Below are 18,891 nucleotides of genomic sequence, written 5' to 3'. Positions count from 1 at the left end.
GGGTGGTGGTGGGGGGGGGTGCGCCCAGGACCTGGATGCCTGGATGAGCTCCTGGTTGAGCAGGAGGGGCCAGGTTTGGAGAATGGGAGCTCCCAGCCCCTCCTCCAGCGCTAGTGGTGCTTCCAAGGCCTAGACCAGACACATATATCAGGGCAGCCGAGAGCCCCGTGAGCGGGGGCCGGGGCAGCATCGGCCTCCTGGAGGACCCGCTGCTGTCCTGCCAAAGGGGCAAGGGAAGGAGGGTCCGCCGGATGAAGGCACCTGCCCTAAGTCCTTGGGTCTCAGAGAAACAGCCTTCTGACCTGCGCCTCCAGGTCACAGTCCAGCGCTGCTTGGGAAGCCGAACCCGGGGCCAAGACCCAGCCCCTGGCTTGGCATGAACTGTGTCCCAAAGGTAGGCTTGCGGGGGAGGGTCAGCCCTAGGAGTCATCCCTGTGAGGGGAAAGAGCTTGGGCTTTGGGCTCGCCAAGCTGTGTGGTCTTGGACAAATCACTTCCCCTCTCTAGTCCTCAGTTTTCTCATCATTAGACAGAGATGGGGGTCCCTACTTCCCAGGGGAGTGTTAAAGGAGATTGGTGTGGACAGCTTTGGGCACAGAGGTCCCCTGGAGCTCATTAGTATGAGTGGCCACTCCTCTCCGGTCTCCCCTGTTCTGCCTGAGGCAAGAGGAGGAAAAGATAGTTGTGAGGCTGCGGCGAGTACTGTGTGGCCTTCTGCGCCTCAGTTTCCTTATCTGTAAAATGGTGGTGGTGGGGCAGGGGGCAGGACTTGATGCTCTCTCAGCATCATCTGCAGTTGGTTCCAGACCCTCAGGCTGAGGGCAAGCAAGGCTGCCCTCTCTGTGCCACTCCGGCAGGACAGAGCTGGCCTTGGCTAAGCCCCTGCCACCACCTCCGTGTTCCAGGTGAGGAGCCGGAAGAGGAACCAAAGGTGAAAACCCAGTGGCCAAGGTCTGCGGATGAGCCTGGGGTATACCTGGCACAGACAGGTAACTCGGGCCCACCTCCCTTCCTTTGCGGCGGGGGCCCGACTGTGTGGCGTCTAGTGGCATGTGTGCTTGGCATGTGCCCGTCTGTGTCTATGTCCTGGAGCTCAGTCACATCTTTCTGCCATGTGAGGCCTGCGGGCAGGGCTGGGTTGCTTTCTGAAGGGCCTGTCACTTCGGGTCAGGTAGGAGGATTCCTATGAGACTGAGTGCTTGGAAGGTGCCCCCTGCCGCCGACGCTGTCCCTCTCTCGTAGGTGACCCAGCAGCTGAAGAGTGGTCCCCGTGGAGCGTGTGTTCCCTGACGTGTGGGCAGGGTCTGCAGGTGCGGACCCGCTCCTGTGTGTCCTCCCCCTATGGGACCCTGTGCAGCGGGCCCCTGCGGGAGACCCGGCCCTGCAACAATTCAGCCACGTGCCCAGGTACGCCCATCCGCCCCACCCCGTCTGCCTGCAGGGTGAGGTCCCCCCGGGGCTTGGGCAGGCTAATCTTCCTTTCATTCAGCGAAGTGACTGTCCTCCACACTGTGCCCAGCCCCACCCAGGGCACTGGGGACTCAGATGAATCAGACCAAGGCCCACACGAGTGGGCTAGGTTCCGGGCACATCACTCCCCTCTTACCCTCGGTGCCCTCCGTGTTCCCTATGCTCTGACCACACCAACACCCTTTGCACTTTCCCACCTCCCTGCATTTCCTTAGTCTCCCCCTATGCCCCCTCCCCACCTGGGCTATCAAAATTCAGCCTGTCCTTCAAGATCTAAGACAAATTTCACTTTAAAAAAAAGTGAAGCCTTCCCTGACCATCCCCTCCCTCCTCTGATTTGCCACCCCACTCCCCATGGAGCCTCCTATAGCCCCTGAAGCGTTCCTCAGTTCAGCATGGAGTTGAGAGTGTGCATGCGCTTGCCTGGGCCAGGGAGTCCCAGGGCTGGGGCAGCTTCCGTGCTCCTCAGCCCTGAGGGAGTGCAGTGGTGCCTAGGCCTGGCTAGCTCCTGGCTGTGGTTTTAAAGTAGGGTTATCTGGGAAGAGGTCTTGATACCTGGGGGTATGACAGGAGCTTGCAAAGGGGCTGGGGCAAAGCTGTGTTCTGGAGTGAGCTTTGTGTCAGTGTCCATGTAGAGGTTCGTGTCTATTTGTGTGTCCATGCGCTTGGAGTCAGAGGGGCACGTCTCTTGCTCTAGGGCTGCTGTGTTGGCTTCCTGCTCTTGGTCTTAGGGTGGAGAGGGGTGGGGAGGGGTAAGGTAGGGTAGGGTGGGGATAGATCTTGAGTCCTTTCCTGAGCTTTCCTGTGCTCCCAGGAGAGAAGGATCCTTGGCTACCCTTCTGGGTTGATCCTAGGCTCCCTGTCTGGGTGTCCTGTGTGAGCTGGAACTATAAACCCTTGGTAGTCCACAACCTGCCCCAAAGGGTGGGGCCCAGGACAGAGCCAATGAGGAGTGGTCGCAGAACTGCTGGAGCTCCTGATTGGTGGGTGGATGGGCAGTGGACCGGGCCAAGGTGCGGCCCAGCCACCAGCCACGTGCTTCCTTGCAGTGCACGGCGTGTGGGAGGAGTGGGGGTCCTGGAGCCTGTGCTCCCGCAGCTGCGGGCGGGGGTCCCGGAGCCGGATGCGGACCTGCGTGCCCCCCCAGCACGGCGGCAAGGCCTGCGAGGGTCCTGAGCTGCAGACTAAGCTCTGCAGTATGGCTGCCTGCCCGGGTCAGTAGCGCCCGGGGGCTTCCAGGCGGGCGCTGGCCAGCCGGGTGGGGGTCGGGAGACTCAAAGGAGGCAGTCATGTCCAGTGCCCTGGCCCTGGGGACCCCGTGAACTTTGACCAAGCATGGGGAGACTGTCAGAGTGGGAGGTGACCTGGCCCAACCCAGTTGGAATTGGCACATAATGACCCCATCTAAGGGGGACTGCTTGCCAGTGCCCCTGCCCCTAAGCCCTGGGCTGCCCTTGCTGTTCATAGCACTTTGGTGCTCATGGCCAATTGGGTTGTGAGGGGACACAAAGCTGGGCTTAAGTTAGACAAAGATCAATCAGAAGGTGACCCATTTCCCTAGCCAAGAGATTGTGTGCCTCGGTGCTGAGTGGATAGGTGCCTTGTGTTCCTGGAGCTAGTGACAAGCAGGCAGGACTGGGCCCAGGCACCACCTGCTCACTCCAGCCCCCTCCCCTCTCCCCCCCATCGCCCCCTTCATCCACCCCTCTCCAGTGGGTTTGGCCTGATTCAAGTCTTAATGCATAGCAGGTTCTGCCATCTCCCTGCCGTGTTTTGCCCCTGACAGATCCCACACCCCTTGCTCAAGGGCTGCCCCTGCTTGTGTCTCCCCATGCAGTGGAAGGCCAGTGGCTAGAATGGGGTCCCTGGGGCCCGTGCTCCACGTCCTGTGCTAACGGGACCCAGCAGCGCAGCCGGAAGTGCAGTGTGGCGGGTCCAGCTTGGGCCACGTGTATGGGTGCCCTCACTGACACTCGCGAGTGCAGCAACCTTGAGTGCCCGGGTGAGTGCTTGCAAGGGCGGCAGGTGGCCGTCCTGGCCCTGGGGGCACCTGGGACCACTCATGCCTGCCCTCTCCTAAAGCCACAGATGGCAAGTGGGGACCATGGAACTCGTGGAGCCTGTGCTCCAAGACGTGTGACACAGGCTGGCAGCGCCGCTTCCGCATGTGCCAGGCCACGGGCGCGCAGGGCTATCCCTGTGAGGGCACCGGAGAGGAGGTGAAGCCCTGCAGTGAGAAGAGGTGTCCAGGTATTGCTTGCAGGACCCTGGGGGTTGGGAGACAAATATGTGGGCCTGGCTGAGCCCCTTCACTATACCCACAGCTTTCCATGAGATGTGCAGGGATGAGTATGTGATGCTGATGACGTGGAAGAAGGCGGCTGCTGGCGAGATCATCTACAACAAGTGTCCCCCCAATGCCTCAGGTGAGCGGCGGGTGGTTCTCCCCTCAGGCCGCTACCCCTGTCATTCTTGCTGCCCCCTCCTGGGTTTCCAGCCTCTTTGATCCCCCATCCTGAGGTGCAGAATGAAGTGGGTGAGAGCTAGGCTCCTACACCCAACCCTCTGTCCTGTCCCCTGCAGGGTCTGCCAGCCGCCGCTGCCTCCTCAGTGCCCAGGGTGTGGCATACTGGGGGCTGCCCAGCTTTGCCCGCTGCATCTCCCACGAGTACCGCTACCTATATCTGTCAGTGAGTGTTCCCTGCTGGGCTGGGGCGACACACGATCTACCCCAGACCCTGGTAGGGGGTGGAGGGAGCTTAATTCTCACTCGTGCCCATGTACCTTGGCATATATATGCTGTGCTCACTTCTGCCTGGCTGTGCCTCTCCTTGTCTGGCAAACTCATACTCGTACAACAAGGCCTAACTCTCAAGTGTATTCCCTTATCCCTGGTGCCTACTTCTGTGTTCCTACAGCTCCCTGAGCTTTTCAGTCTTAAATGTAATGAGTACTCTTCAAAATGTCTGTGTCCTGCTAGATTGGGAGCTCCTTGAAGGCCTAGGGACAAAGTTGAATTTTTTTGTGTCCTCAATGTCCAACTTAGGGCCTATCATGGGGTAAGAATGTTGTCAGCGAATGTGGCCTGTGTGTACTTGTTTGTCTGACTGTAATTGGTTTAGTTGTGTGTTTGCATTTGGAACTTGCATTTGAGAAAGAGAGAGAGAAAATATGCATATGAATGAGTTACAGTCCAGAGTGTGCATGACCTTTTGGGATGGGGGTACCCTACCCCTGCACCCTGCTTATCCTCTTTTACGTGTACATCTGAGCACCTCCCCTTTCTAGCTATTTCTATTTCAGTCTTTTAAAAGGATCTTTAGAGATTCTCTCTATGGGTCTCTTTCTTGAGTCCCTTTGAGCATCTCTGCCTTTTCTTCCCTATGCAAGCTGTGGGCGGACTGGAGTGGGATGGGCCAGGGGCTGGTCCCAGCTCCTGACACTCTGATGACAGCAGCCCACTCGTCACCTGCAGCTTCGGGAGCACCTGGCCAAGGGGCAACGCATGCTGGCAGGAGAGGGCATGTCACAAGTGGTGCGCAGCCTGCAGGAGCTATTGGCCCGGCGCACCTACTACAGCGGAGACCTGCTCTTCTCTGTGGACATTCTAAGGAACGTCACTGACACCTTCAAGAGGGCCACCTATGTGCCCTCAGCTGATGATGTGCAGGTACCTCCCTCCTCTGCTTGGGGGGAAGGAGGACTGAGGGTGCAGAAGCTCCAGACTGAACAAGTCTGGGTCCCTATGGCAGAGTCTGCTGGGAACAGCAAGTGTGGCTGTGATGGGGAAGCTCTCGTCCCAGGAGTTGGGACTTCCTGACAGTCACCGCTCTCTTCCCAGCGCTTCTTCCAGGTGGTAAGCTTCATGGTGGACGCAGAGAACAAGGACAAGTGGGATGATGCTCAACAGGTGAGGGGCTAGGCTTCTAGGTTTCCTCCCTCATGACTCACCTCCAACTTGGACCCTTACACACCTTCGTCCCCAGGTGTCCCCTGGCTCTGTGCACCTGCTCCGGGTGGTGGAGGACTTCATTCACCTGGTGGGCGATGCTCTCAAGGCCTTTCAGAGCTCTTTGATCGTCACAGACAACTTGGGTACAGGAGGCTGGCGGGGAGGGGGTGCTGGATATGGAACCCAGGCCCCACATGGGGGAGGGGTGGTTTCTAAGGCTGTTTCTCTCTCTTTCTCTCTTTCCTGGGACCCTGTGTTTCCTTATTTAACTCATTTGTATCTTTCTCTCCATGTCTCTTCCCCTCCTCCATTTCTGTGTTGTGTTTCTCTGTGTATGTGTCCCCACACCTCTGGGTTGGTACCAACCTTGGTCTCTGCATCTGCTTTCCTGGTGTCTGTCTCCCCCACATCTCTCCCTCCCTGTGCCTGCCCTCTATGTGACTGTCTGTCTCTGCTGCCCCCCATCCCCTTACAGTGATCAGCATTCAGCGAGAGCCAGTCTCTGCAGTGTCCAGCGACATCACATTCCCCATGCGGGGCCGCCGGGGCATGAAGGACTGGGTGCGGCACTCGGAGGACCGCCTCTTCCTGCCTAAGGAAGTGCTCAGCCTTTCCTCCCCAGCGAAGCCAGCTGCCTCAGGGGCATCAAACAGCCCTGGCAGAGGGAAGGGCCCAGGGACAGTGCCCCCTGGCCCAGGCTACTCCCATCAGCGCCTCCTCCCAGCAGACCCTGAGGATTCCTCTTCCTACTTTGTGATTGGTGCTGTGCTCTACCGCACCCTGGGCCTCATCCTGCCACCCCCCAGGTGAGTCCCTGGGAGGGGTGGATGGGGCCTCTGAGGGTCCAGGGAGTTCCAGATGAGAGAAGTAGGACTGAGCCTGTGCTGGCCACACAGAGATTCAGCTGCATCCTCCTGCAGCCTTGGGGACCCCTGGCTCTGGATACAGGTGCTTCTCTCAAAGATGTCCACGAAACTCCCAGAGGCTTCGTTGGGGTCCAGGGGATGTTGGACTGAGCTCTAGACCTTACCTGAAGTTCTGGGCCCCACTGAGATCTAGGCCTCTCCCTGGATTTGATCTCTGGTAGCCCCCTGCCCCTCATCCAAAGCACCTTCGGGGTTCCTGACTGGGTCTGGGCACCCGCTGGCAGGAGCTGACCTCAGAACCTGTCCCCAGGCCCCCGCTGGCCGTCACATCCCGGGTGATGACAGTGACTGTGCGGCCCCCTACACAGCCACCAGCCGAGCCCCTCATCACAGTGGAGCTCTCCTACATCATTAATGTGAGTGGGGTCCCACACAGGGACCCCGGGAATACCCAGCATGGGCGGCTGAAGGCCTGGCTGATGGGAAGGTGGTGTGCCCAATGACAGGCTGACCCTCTGACCTCTGGGGTCTGTGTGGCAGGGTGGGCGGTGGTCAGCATGGTGAGCTCCCCAACCCACACTGCACTCATGTCTTCTGCTCCCCAGGGCACCACAGATCCCCACTGTGCCAGCTGGGACTATTCCAGAGCGTGAGTCGGACAGGGGCTCTGTGTGGGGAGGAGTGCAGTCTTAGGACCTCTCCTCAGGAGGGGATCTCCCTCCTGGAAGGCCAGAGGGCTCCTAGGTTCCATCCTTGGCCTGAGGGATGAAGGGCACATCCCAGGGCTCTCAATTGCCTGCCTTTTGGATGTGGCCTTGCCCTGGATTCCCCTGTCTTTGGGCAGTGGCCAGTGCTGAGGGGTGGGGCTGTGAAGCTGGGCTGGGGCTCACTCTACCTCTTCCCCCACCCAAGAGATGCCAGCTCAGGGGACTGGGACACCGAGAGCTGCCAGACCCTGGAGACCCAGGCAGCCCACACCCGCTGCCAGTGCCAGCACCTGTCCACTTTTGCCGTGCTGGCCCAGCCGCCCAAGGACCTGGTGAGTGGGAGGGTGCCTGGGCTGGGCCAGTAGGAGGCACCTGGGCTGCCAGCGGCTGTCTGTGACAGTGTTGGGAGGGACCTGGGTGACCCCACATGTGTCTGAGCAGCTGCACTTTGGGGATTGCACATGAAAGTCTATGTCCTTGGGATGGTGCTCACAGTGATGACATGTGCCTGGGGGTGTGTGGCAGTGGGCACACATGTACACGTGTGGTTGTATGTGCAAGAGTGTGGGTGACTGAGCATAAATATGCCTCCATATGTGACTGGGTCTGCTCTGTGCACCTGTGAAGACAGTGGTGAGTCCCCTTCTGTGTGTGGCTATGACAAAGGTGCAGGAGCAGTCTCTACCAGACAGGGAGTGGGGAGGCTCCCAGTGACCCATCTGAACTTCTCATCTTCCCCAGACCCTGGAGCTGGCGGGCTCCCCCTCGGTCCCCCTTGTGATTGGCTGTGCTGTGTCCTGCATGGCTCTGCTCACCCTGCTTGCCATCTACGCTGCCTTCTGGAGGTAGGTGGGACACTGGGAAGACAGGGCGGGAGGTGACCAGTCATCCCAGGTTGGGCTGGGGCAGCCAGCTCCTCTGTCTCTGCCCGCTGTGCCCTCAGGTTTATAAAATCTGAACGCTCCATCATCTTGCTCAATTTCTGCCTGTCCATCCTGGCGTCTAACATCCTGATCCTCGTGGGCCAGTCGCGGGTGCTGAGCAAGGCAGGTGCAGGCTCATGGGGGTATCAGGGAGTGAGAGTGGGGTGCAGGGGGTGAGAGTGGAGAGAGTTTGCAGGTGATGGTGTGTTTGTGTGTAGGAACCTAAGTGATGGATGTTTTTATACACTCCAGCTGTGTGTTGGGTGAGGGTGTGGGAGATTGTGTGTGAGCATACTGCAGGCATTGGAGAGGAGGGGGGTGTGTACTTGAGTGATAAATGTCTGCGTACATCTGTGAACGTCTATGTGAGCTGAGTGCCTGCGAGCTCATGTGTGGGCGGATGGCATTTGTGGAGCCTGGGCCTTCTCATGTCTATGGACATGTAGGAGTCTCAGCAAGGCCTCTTGTGCCATCTGCCTGTGGGTGACCTATGCTGGCTGCCCCTTATGCCCCCTCAGCCTTCTATGCGTAGTGCCCGCACTGTGAGCGCCAGGTGTGGGGCCCACCCGACCGTGACGTGGCAGGTGCTCCTGTCTGTCCCCCTCCCTGCCAACCCCGTCTGTGTGTGGGCAGCCTGCCCGACCGCCTCTCGGATGCTGAATGCTGTGTGCATGTCACTGGGCTTGTGTCGTGCTGTGTGTGGGTGCAGGAAGACGGGGGTGCCTGGCAGGGCTCTGTGGGGGGCGGAGCTCGGGTGGGCAGCCATGGCAGCCCTGCAGCGGGCGTGGGAAGCCTGGCGCCTCCTGCCCTGGCGGCTGCTCAGGGCCACTCCCTCCTTGTCTCTCTCCTCGCAGGGTGTGTGCACCATGACAGCCGCCTTCCTGCACTTTTTCTTCCTCTCCTCCTTTTGCTGGGTGCTCACTGAGGCTTGGCAGTCCTACCTGGCTGTCATTGGACGGATGCGCACCCGCCTTGTTCGCAAGCGCTTTCTCTGCCTGGGCTGGGGTGAGCAGGGCCCGTGCTGGACTCTGCCAATGGATGTTGGGGCAAGGGCAGCAAGACAGGTCCCCCCTTTGTGGGCACAGGGGTCACATGGGCTGGGGTCTGGGAGGATGAGAGGGCCCTGAGGACTAGCCATCTCATTCTGGCTCCTCTGCTCCCCCAGGTCTGCCTGCCCTGGTGGTGGCTGTGTCTGTTGGCTTTACTCGCACCAAAGGATATGGTACATCCAGCTAGTACGTGGGCCTCCCATGGTGGGCAGTGGGGGGTTACGGAGCCTTTTAGGGTCCTAGTCTAGGCCTCTGGCCTTTTCAGGCTACACCTCAGGTCCACGCCTATTGTGGGGCTTTGGGCAAATCCTTCCCCATCTCAGAGCCTCAGTTTCCCTGAATGTAAAAGGATGTGCTGGGATTGGATAATCTTTAAGAACCATTTAGCTCAGGGATCAGCCTTGTTTGATTCCCATGGGGCTGGGCCTAATGGTCTTCACTTTTGTTAGAGGGGGAAACTGAGGCTCAGTAAGAACCAGTGGCTCCCTCTAACCCTGCCTGGGGTTTGGCCTCATTGCTAATGTGGGCCTGGCAGCCCAGGGAGCACTGAGAGATGGTGTTTGAGGGTGGAGAGGAGCCTGCTCAGGTGTCTAATGCTCCCTCTCCTCCCCCAGCTGCTGGCTCTCCCTGGAGGGTGGCCTGCTGTATGCCTTTGTAGGCCCCGCGGCGGTCATTGTCCTGGTATGTGCCCCTTCAGTGTCCTGGGAGGGGTGTGGCAGTCTACTCCCTGCCCTCCAGCTCCCATTTGGGGCTTTCCCTGCCAGGAGGGCACCTGGTAATTCTGTCCCCACCCCACTCTGCTGGGCCCCCAGGTGAATATGCTTATTGGAATCGTCGTCTTCAACAAGCTCATGGCTCGAGATGGCATCTCGGACAAGTCCAAGAAGCAGAGGGCCGGGTAAGGGGGGTCTCTGTGACTTGGCCTTGTGGGACATGGTATAGGGAGGGAGGGCTCTGGCCACTTTTGGAGTCAGGGCTCGAGGATGCGATTGACCGGGACTCCCTAACCTTGGTGCATCAAGGGTGCAGGCAAGGTGGGCACTCCGAGTGCTCAGCTGCAGCCCCTCGCCCACCCTAACCCACCTCTCTCTCTCTCACCTGCCCTCCCCCTCCCACCCTGCTCTGGGGCTCATGCTGCCCCTCTTCTCCTGCTTCCCATGTGTTTCCCCCCTTCTCCCTTGTCTGTGCCGCCCCTGAGGTCGGAGCGGTGCCCCTGGGCCAGCCTGCTCCTCCCCTGCTCAGCGTGTGGAGCGGTCCCCAGTCCCCTGCTCAGCTCAGCCTCGGCCAGGAACGCCATGTTAGTTGTGCCCCTGGGGGGCGGGGAGGTGGGGTGGGACAAAAGAATGGGGGGGCAGTGCCATTGGTGGGGGGAGGGGGAGTATCAGCCCAGTGCCCTGGAAAGCTTGCCCTGCCAAAGGCTTGGTGTCCAGATGGCAGAGGGCATCAGGAGTGAATGTCTGTGCTTCCTGGAAAATGCTGGGTTCCTGTGCCTACCCCTTTGCTCCCACCCCTGCCCTCCCTGCCAGTTTAGGTTTTATCTAGACCCCTCCTTACGCCTCACTTTACAGAAGCTCACAGAATTTCAGGTCCTTAGAATTTCTGAGCCCATAGAACCTTAGAATTAGAATGATAGAATCTTAGAATAAAACAATCAGAAGCTAAGAATGTTAGAATGTGAATCATAGAGTCTTATCATCTGTTATAGAATCTGAAAGTTAAGATTTTAGAGGCATTGAATCTCAACCAATTGGGAGACAGAGAATCTTGGAGGTAGAGAATTATACCATTGAGACACCCCTGTCCTTGGCAGCTGAGAAACTTAAAATTTCAATCATGCACAAATCCACAAGGGCCTCAGGCCCAACCTCCCACCCAGAGCCAGAAATCCATCTCAGCCTCCCTGACCAGTGGGGTCCAGCTTTATCTTGTACACTTCCAGGGTCAGGGAGCTCATTGCCTCTGGAGGCAGTTGGCACCATCTCTGGGCAGCTCCATGGAGTAGAAAGCTGTTACTTGGGCTGCCAGCTGCCTCTCTGACCCAGTCTGTCAGAACTAGCAGTTAAAAGCTTGGGCTTTGGAGGCAGCCAAACTAGGTTTGCATCCCAGCTTGGTCTCTGTCTGCCCAGCTGGGCACACTCCAGTTTCTCATCTGTAAATTGGGATAATAATTCCCATGCCTTTTTATTGGAGTTGTTTTGATCACAATGTGAACTAATGTACGTTAAGTGTTCAGTGTAGGGCCTGGCAGAGAATAGGTGGTTAATCAATGGTAGCTCTTATGACTGTGATTAGGCCCTCTCTTAGTCTTGGCTTTGCCGCTGGGGGCTGTGCAGAGCACTGTGCCTGCCCTGCGTCAGTCTGAGCAGCTCCCAACCGTTCTTCATAGGACAGGTCTTGGCCCCTGCCCGTCTCTGCCTTAGCCGGGGCCGTGCCCATCCCTGCCTGACCCTCCCACCTGGGGTATGTATTCATGAGGCAGAGTGGGCTGGGTGTGGCACCTGGCCCAGTAGGGCAAGGCTGCCCTCCTGTGCCCACGTGGGCTGTAGCCAGTGATGGCAGGTTGGCACTGGTAGCTGGATGAAGGGCCCGTCTGCCTTTTTGCCTCTGCCCACCCCTGTCAAGGAGGCGAGGGATGTGTGGGTTTGGTCCTGGTCCTGGCTTTTACCCCCAGCCCCAACTATAATCTTTTTGCCCAGGGCTCTGAGCCACCACTGGGGGGCTTGGTGCCCCCTCCTTGGGGAACCTAAGGAGATGAGCCTCTGCTGCACCGGCCGTGGCCATCTTCTCCCCAAAGATTTGTGCTCTGTGACATCCTCTGTGGGCTCTGCTTGTTTAATCTTTCTGTCTACGTGGCTCTGCCTGTCTCATTCTCTCTGTGTCTGTCATCTCTCACTGTCCCTCTTCTCCTCTCCCAGAATCTCTGGGGATGTGGCCCAGGCCTGTGATTCTGTGCAAATCGGAGCTGAAAGTCACAGCATCCGCATATGTCTCCCTTCTCCTTTTCTCTCCCACCGTCCTGTTCCACCTTCTCCATCCCTGTCCCCTGGCTGTGGCTCAGTCCCATTGCGTCCATGTTTCTGTCCCTCCCACCTCTCTGGGTCCCTGCTCTGGCCCCATAGTTCTCGCTTTCTGTACTCTGTTTCTCTGACTCCAGCTCCTCAGCCCATCTCTGCTTGGGGACATTACTGAGGTCTTGGAGTTTGGGGCCCTGCCAGTCTTGGGCAGCTTAAGGGCGCCAGGCTCAGTGCAGGCCTGGGCTGAGCTCACCCTGTCTCCTGGAGCGTCCCGCTGACAGACCCTCTGCTGTGTCCTCAGGGCCTCGCTCTGGAGCTCCTGCGTGGTGCTGCCCCTGCTGGCGCTCACCTGGATGTCCGCCGTCCTGGCCATGACAGACCGCCGCTCGGTCCTCTTCCAGGCCCTCTTCGCTGTCTTCAACTCTGCGCAGGGCTTTGTCATCACGGCTGTGCACTGCTTCCTGCGCCGAGAGGTGGGGCTGGGCTTCTCCTGTCCTTTTGCACCCACGTCGCCAGGCCAGTGCTCTCACTTCTCCCCACTGTGCAGGGAGGGTGGAGGCCCCGACCAGGCCTCCAGCTGGGCAGCGCTTGTCTCTGGCCTGCTGGTCTCCTGGGGCTCTTGCTCCCCTCAGCCTTCCCTTCCCTTCGGCTGGATGTGCTTCTGTCCTTCCAAACCCGCCTGGGTGCCTGGGGCGGGAGGCACAGCCAGCTGCGGCCAGGGGCCCTATGGAGGCCTCAGGCCAGTAGGAACCTGCTGCCCCCAGGTCCAGGATGTGGTGAAGTGCCAGATGGGCGTGTGCCGGGCCGATGAGAGCGAAGACTCCCCTGACTCGTGTAAGAATGGACAGCTGCAGATCCTGGTGAGTGAGGGGGCCTAGACAGGGCATGGGTGGGTTCTGAGCATGCCCCACCCCCATTTCCCTGCCCCAGTCCCCTCACCTTCCCCATCCATGACAGGGAGGGACAGAGACCAGGTTCGATTCAGACCCAGCCACTGACCTCTGGGTGTCACTGGGCAAGTCTTTCCCCTCATTCAGTTTTTTCACCTGTCAGGTGGGGCTGGAGTAGACATGTGTGGGGCCCCTGTGGGCTCTGTTGGGTGGTGTGCCATGGGTAGCACCTCTGGGTGGGTGGGAGGGGACTGAGCCTCCCCCACCGTGATACATTGATCCTCTCTCTGCCCACCTGCTCTATTCCTCTCTGCCTATAGTCAGACTTTGAAAAGGATGTGGATCTGGCTTGTCAGACAGGTGAGTCTGCCGGCACAGAGATGAGAATGGTCCCCAGGGAAGGGCAAGAAGGGAGGGCCCCCAGTGGGAGGCCCTGATAGGGGTCTGACTGGAGTTTAGCTTTAGAGTCAGACAGCCCCTAGTAAATTCAAAGCTGTGAACACACTTACTGTGTGACTTTGAGCAGACAGCAGACCTCTCAGAGCCTTAAAGGAATTAGGAGACATCAAATGCCTAGCACTGTGCTTGGCACGTAGTAGCTGTCCCAATATTGTATCATTTCCATGATTCTTACCAGATTCCTTTTCCAGTTGTGTCTCCTGGGGAAGAGCTGCCTAGGGCGGGGAAGGAACAAGGCCCTTTTGACAGCGTCAGGGCCGTGGGGTCAGAGGTCAGGACCTGCAGGAGGAGCTGACCCGTAGGAGTTGGGCCTTGGCTTTGTTCCTTGCCTGCCTTGCTGTGGGTCTCTGGGCCAGCTGTGTTCCTAACTCCTTGGGTGTGGGAGGGAGTACCAGTCATGCAGCCCTCTCTCCAGGACTCAGTTTCCTCCTCTGTCTGAGCTTAGGGGCTTGGTACCTGATCAGCCTGGGCAGGGGCATCTGGGGGTTCCTCCTCCCCTGAACTTACCTCCCTCCCACTCCTGCCCCCAGTTCTGTTCAAGGAGGTCAACACTTGCAACCCGTCCACCATCACGGGCACACTGTCCCGCCTGTCCCTGGATGAGGAGGAGGAGCCCAAGTCCTGCCTTGTGGGCCCGGAGGGCGGCCTCAGTTTCTCCACACTGCCTGGGAATATCCTGATGCCCATGGCAGCCTCGTCAGGGCTGGGGGAGCCACCGCCCCCCCAGGAGGCCAACCCCGTGTACATGTGTGGGGAGGGCAGCCTGCGGCAGCTGGACCTCACATGGCTACGGCCAGGCGACCCAGGCTCTGAGGGGGACTACATGGTGCTGCCCCGAAGGACTCTGAGCCTGCAGCCTGGCAGTGGGGGTGGAGGTGGTGAGGATCCCCCGAGGACCCGGCCCGAGGGCACCCCCCGACGGGCTGCCAAGACATTGGCCCACACCGAAGGCTACCCCAGCTTCTTGTCAGTGGACCACTCAGGCCTGGGGCTGGGCCCTGCCTATGGGTCTCTACAGAACCCCTATGGGATGACCTTCCAACCACCACCACCGCCGACGCCCAGCGCCCGCCAAGTGCCGGAGCCGGGGGAGCGCAGTCGAACCATGCCCCGCACTGTGCCCGGCTCCACCATGAAGCTGGGCTCCCTGGAGGTGAGGGGCTGTAGGGCATGGGGTGGGCGTGGGAGGCCTGCCCCCATGTGCAGCGGCCGGGAAGGGACAGCCAGCAACCTCCCCAGAGCAGCATCTTTGTTCCAAGTCGCTGGGAGTATATACACTGTGCATTTCCCCCTCTGTTAGAGCCCACGGCAAATGCAGGGAAATCCTGGCTCCTCTCAACTCCTTGAGGGGGCTTGGACTTCACACTCTGAAGGTGCCCTGTGCACTGCATTCACACTTGGTTTTTAATGCCTGCTTTGGGGTGAATAGTTAGGATGGGTCTTTCTTTAAGGGGCCTGTGGCTCAGGCCAGGTGCTGAGAGCCTGGGCCTCCTGGTCACACAGATCTGAGTTCAGATCAGGATGCTGCTGATCGGCAGTGAGAGCTTGAGCAGAATCTCTCTGAGCCTCAGTTTCCTCATTTGTAAAGTGGAGAGAACAGAGCAGCTTCTTTGTAGAGGTGTTGCGAAGACTCAGAGTGATACAAAACATTTATCTCTGTGTGAGGCAGGTAGAAAGTGCTAGATAATGGGGATTGCTGCTGTCATTATCCCGGATATCAGCCTCAGCACTGCCCATGGGCCTGGGCTAACTGACCCTCCCCTTTCTGAGAAAATGTAAGCCCCTCACTCTGCCTGCCTGGGCGGTTTCTGTGGATGCCCCACTTTCCCTCTGACCTCCTCAGACCTGCATCCTGAGCAGAATCACTGGAAACAGACAGATGGCAGTGATCTAGAACTCCAGAACCTTCTGGAACTCTAGCTGGAGGGATGAAGGGGATGTAGATAAGGAAGGGGGCAGGAGACATAGCTCAGACACTGTTGGCTGCTCACGTTTGGCCTCAGAATCCTGCTCCCCATCCTCCGCATGAAGGAAATTAAGTTAGCATCTAGGAGGTTCGCAAGTTTAGATTTTTTCCCAAAATGTTTCTTGAACATTTGGTGCCTGCTCCTGTTGCAGATGGCAAAAACAGGAAGGCGTAGCAAAGACAAAACCCGACACCAGCATCGGGGGGGGGGGGTGCTCAGCATTATGGTTTTGGTCTGTGGACACCTGCCCATGGTTGGACCACAGAGGAGGGGCCAGCATTGGGCTCCTTGTGTGGGAGGTGGCAGTAAATGTGGCAGCATCTTGAGGGGTCAAGGATGACATCCCGAATTCTGGTGTGGGTAACTGCAATGAGGCAGAGGTGGAGGAGTGGATTTGCGGTGGATGGGATTCTGAATTTATTCAGTTGGGGACAGCTATGGGCATTGGGAGGGGAGAGGTGTGCTGCCTCCAGAAATAGAGGTGTAGCTGAGAACAGGGAGGACACACGGGTGCATGGTGAAGGGCAGGGAAGGTCCAGGGCACAGCGTGCAGAACCTAGTGGGGAAGCCAAGGTGGCTGCTTGGGAAAGAGCAGGTGGGAAGGTGGGGGAGGACCAGGAGAATGGTTCATGCAGGCCAGTGGTGGCGAGCATGTCTGCGGGCCTGGGACTCAGGAGATCTAGGTGGTGGTTTTAGCTTCATCCCTGAGGGCCTTGGGACAGGTCCCTTCTCCTCCCTGGACCTCAGTTTCCCCAGCGTAACCTGGAAAGTTGACTCGGTTGCATGAGTGCTCCGTGCCAACATCCTAAGACTCTAAGGCCTCCTCCTCGAGTGGCACTGAACACTGAGTAGTTTTAGGGCCTTGGAGGTGATCTTGGGCAAGAGAGGCCAGTGAGAGGGTGGGAGGCCAGGGAGGCAGGGCCTGGTTTTTCAGGAAAAGGGACACGGCAGGGTCAGAAGGACTAAAAACCAGAGTCCTCGTGTTTACAGGACAAGTGGAGGGTTCTGGGGAGAGGGAAGCCCATGGCTGGCAATGAGAAAGGGCCAAGATGAGGCAAAGGGGTAGAATCCAGGACAGAGAGGAAGGAAAGTCTGCTCTGTGATCCCGTGTGGGAATCTGAGTCCCTGCCACACTGTAAGTCTGTGCTGGGACACTGGGCCCGTGTGCAGCTGCGTGTCTGAGGGTGTGCCAGTGTGTGCGCCTCCTGTGAGCTCCTGCCTGCGTGTGCGCATTGCAGGGGTGGCAGTGAATGTGGGCCTGGGGGTCTGAGCTGCAGCCCTGTGGCAGGGTAGTGCCTCGGCTGCCCATCCTCCAGGCCTCAGCCCCTCCTCCCACAACCCAAGGGCTGCCCTTTAAGGATTCTGAACTCCTAGGCCCCAGGCAGTGGGCAGACCTTGGGGCACCAGGTTTCCGGTCTCTAAAGCCCCTGCATGTGTTAAAAACTTTCTTCTCCTTCACTGCCTCCTTGCTGCCCCTTCCCAGAGAAAGAAGCTACGGTATTCAGACCTGGACTTTGAGGTAAGTGCTATGTGCCTGTGTGTATGGAGAGGGTGGGGGTTGTCCCTAGAGGGTCCACTCTTAAATTTAGCCCAAGCCCCATTGCAGAGCCTGACCCCATGAGCCTGTGATTTCTGTAGGATCCTCCCAACATCCCCTCCCTGCCCAATCCTGTAGCTCTGGGGTGAAGAGAGAGCCAGGCCTCGTCCTAGAGGGGCCAGCAACAGGCAGGGGTGTGGGGACCCAGGATGCTGAGCCCTGAGTGCGGGGCTGGCCCAGTGGGGAGCAGCTCCTCTGACACCCTGTGGCTCCCAGAAGGTGATGCACACCCGGAAACGGCACTCGGAACTCTACCACGAGCTCAACCAGAAATTCCACACTTTCGACCGCTACCGCAGCCAGTCCACGGCCAAGGTGAGGGTTCTTCCTGGGGCCGCCCTGCCCAAAGCAGGGCGCAGCCTGGTGCAGTGGCCTCGGGGGTCAGACCCTGACCCATGGCCCCCATTACAGAGGGAGAAGCGCTGGAGTGTGTCTTCGGGTGGGGCGACCGAACGGACCCTGTCCAGTGTAAGTCTCCCTGGGCTGGGTGGGGGTGAGGGGGCTCCAAGGGGCTCATTCCCTCCCTGTCCACCTCCCCTGCCTGGACAAACTCAGCCTGCCTCACCAAGGACCTACCTGTGCCATAAGCAACAGTTCTGGGGTTGTGTGGGGATGCAGAGCATTGATGGGGGCTCTACTGGGGTCTTGAGTAGGGTGGGCAGACTCAGTAGACATGGTCCCAAGGGTCCACTCTGAGCACAGGGTTTAGGACCAGGCAGATCTGGATTTGAACCCAACTTTGGCGCCTGATTGCTTAGTAACTTTGGGCATCACTGGCTTTCTCTGGGCCTCCTCAGTTTGTTCATCTGTACAACAGGTGAGAAGGTATTGTCCCATCTTCACGGGCCCTTCCTGCTCTCTCCACAGGAGAAACCTAGTCCAGGGGAGCGTCCTAGCTTGTCCCAACAGCGGCGACATCAGAGTTGGAGCACCTTCAAGTCTATGACATTGGGCTCACTGCCCCCCAAGCCCCGAGAACGGCTGGCCCTGCACAGGGCAGCAGCCTGGGAGCCCACAGAACCACCGGATGGTGACTTCCAGACAGAGGTGTGAGTGCCATGCCGGACTGCCCTCTGCGTATAAATATATATATCTCTCTATTTTCACACACCACTTTGGAACTACCCAGGAGCCAGCGCCCCCTCCCCTCTCCCGAGGGCTGGGCAGGGAGGTGCAGTGGACTCAACTGGTCTGGGGGAGCCAGACACGGTGTGGCCTGGGGGGCCAGGGCCCTTCCCTGTTTCTTAGAGGCCCCTCAGCCACTGGAGCCCCATCTTTGCCCCAGCCTGTCTGTCCCTGTCCTGGGCTGGGGAGGGGGGAGGAGAACTTTGTTGGGAATAAACTTCACTCTGTGGATTTTGCTGCTGACCTGTTTGCTTCCCCCAGGTGAAAGCCCAGCCCTGAGACCCTGACTTTGTTTATCTCCTTGGTTCACTTCTCTTGGTCTCGTCAAATTGTGTGATTTGACCAGCCCTGACTGGGAGGGGGTGCCTTTGCCCTTGAATCCCTGGGTGACCTTGGACGTACTCCTTTCCCTTTTGGGGCCTGGGGTAGGCAGATTGGGAATGTGGGATGGGGCAGCTTGCAGCGGCCATCCCCAGTGGCTGTGATGGTCATGGCTGCCTTTCACTGAGGCCTGGAGGCCAGACTGCCTGGGCTGGAGCCCAGGCAGAGCTTAGTGACCTCAGTTTACCCCCATCTGTGACATAGCAATGGAACTAACACTTACCTCATTGGGTTGTTATGAGAATAAAATAATTACTATATGTAAAGCATAGTGAGTGCCTGGCGCACAATAAGCTCTGTAAGTATCAGCTTGTATTTCCTGGCACTTGCTCTCACGCTGGGCTCTGTGTCAGGAGCATGTCTCTCTCTCTCTCTCTCTCACACACACACACACACACACACACACACACACACACACACGGCCCCTGACCCCTCACCACACCTCGCTGGAAGGTTTTAGTTGCTTGCTTTGTGGACAGAAATAGGAGTGAC

At 58.6% G+C, this 18,891-nt stretch overlaps 1 protein-coding gene across 14 annotated transcripts in view; it reads left to right on the top strand.

Moving 5' to 3' along the window:
- The window catches only part of ADGRB2 (adhesion G protein-coupled receptor B2), a 58,711-nt gene extending 40,458 nt beyond the window's left edge, over positions 1-18,253 (top strand). For 2 of the 14 annotated variants that reach the window (XM_081145789.1, XM_081145792.1), the window contains exons 3-31: positions 905-988; positions 1,242-1,406; positions 2,519-2,683; positions 3,307-3,471; positions 3,552-3,719; positions 3,794-3,895; positions 4,053-4,159; positions 4,945-5,139; positions 5,311-5,379; positions 5,456-5,564; positions 5,897-6,227; positions 6,598-6,703; positions 6,893-6,936; positions 7,200-7,326; positions 7,736-7,839; positions 7,938-8,040; positions 8,772-8,922; positions 9,083-9,152; positions 9,581-9,647; positions 9,779-9,864; positions 10,165-10,263; positions 12,282-12,453; positions 12,745-12,840; positions 13,191-13,230; positions 13,860-14,482; positions 16,780-16,815; positions 17,113-17,208; positions 17,305-17,361; positions 17,761-18,253. In XM_081145789.1, the coding sequence (XP_081001915.1) occupies positions 905-988; positions 1,242-1,406; positions 2,519-2,683; positions 3,307-3,471; positions 3,552-3,719; positions 3,794-3,895; positions 4,053-4,159; positions 4,945-5,139; positions 5,311-5,379; positions 5,456-5,564; positions 5,897-6,227; positions 6,598-6,703; positions 6,893-6,936; positions 7,200-7,326; positions 7,736-7,839; positions 7,938-8,040; positions 8,772-8,922; positions 9,083-9,152; positions 9,581-9,647; positions 9,779-9,864; positions 10,165-10,263; positions 12,282-12,453; positions 12,745-12,840; positions 13,191-13,230; positions 13,860-14,482; positions 16,780-16,815; positions 17,113-17,208; positions 17,305-17,361; positions 17,761-17,946 (3,923 nt within the window). In that variant the 3' untranslated portion in view covers positions 17,947-18,253. Of the gene's footprint in view, positions 1-904; positions 989-1,241; positions 1,407-2,518; positions 2,684-3,306; positions 3,472-3,551; positions 3,720-3,793; positions 3,896-4,052; positions 4,160-4,944; positions 5,140-5,310; positions 5,380-5,455; positions 5,565-5,896; positions 6,228-6,597; positions 6,704-6,892; positions 6,937-7,199; positions 7,327-7,735; positions 7,840-7,937; positions 8,041-8,771; positions 8,923-9,082; positions 9,153-9,580; positions 9,648-9,778; positions 9,865-10,164; positions 10,264-12,281; positions 12,454-12,744; positions 12,841-13,190; positions 13,231-13,859; positions 14,483-16,779; positions 16,816-17,109; positions 17,209-17,304; positions 17,362-17,760 lie in introns of all 14 variants that reach the window. The other 12 variants (XM_081145791.1, XM_081145785.1, XM_081145790.1 and 9 more) reach the window with 10 other exon arrangements.
- The last annotated feature ends 638 nt before the right edge of the window (positions 18,254-18,891 follow it).

Source organism: Miniopterus schreibersii, assembly GCF_964146895.1.
Source record: "Miniopterus schreibersii genome assembly, chromosome: 8".
Classification (NCBI taxonomy): domain Eukaryota; kingdom Metazoa; phylum Chordata; class Mammalia; order Chiroptera; family Miniopteridae; genus Miniopterus; species Miniopterus schreibersii.
This window is presented reverse-complemented; position numbering and strand designations above follow the sequence as displayed.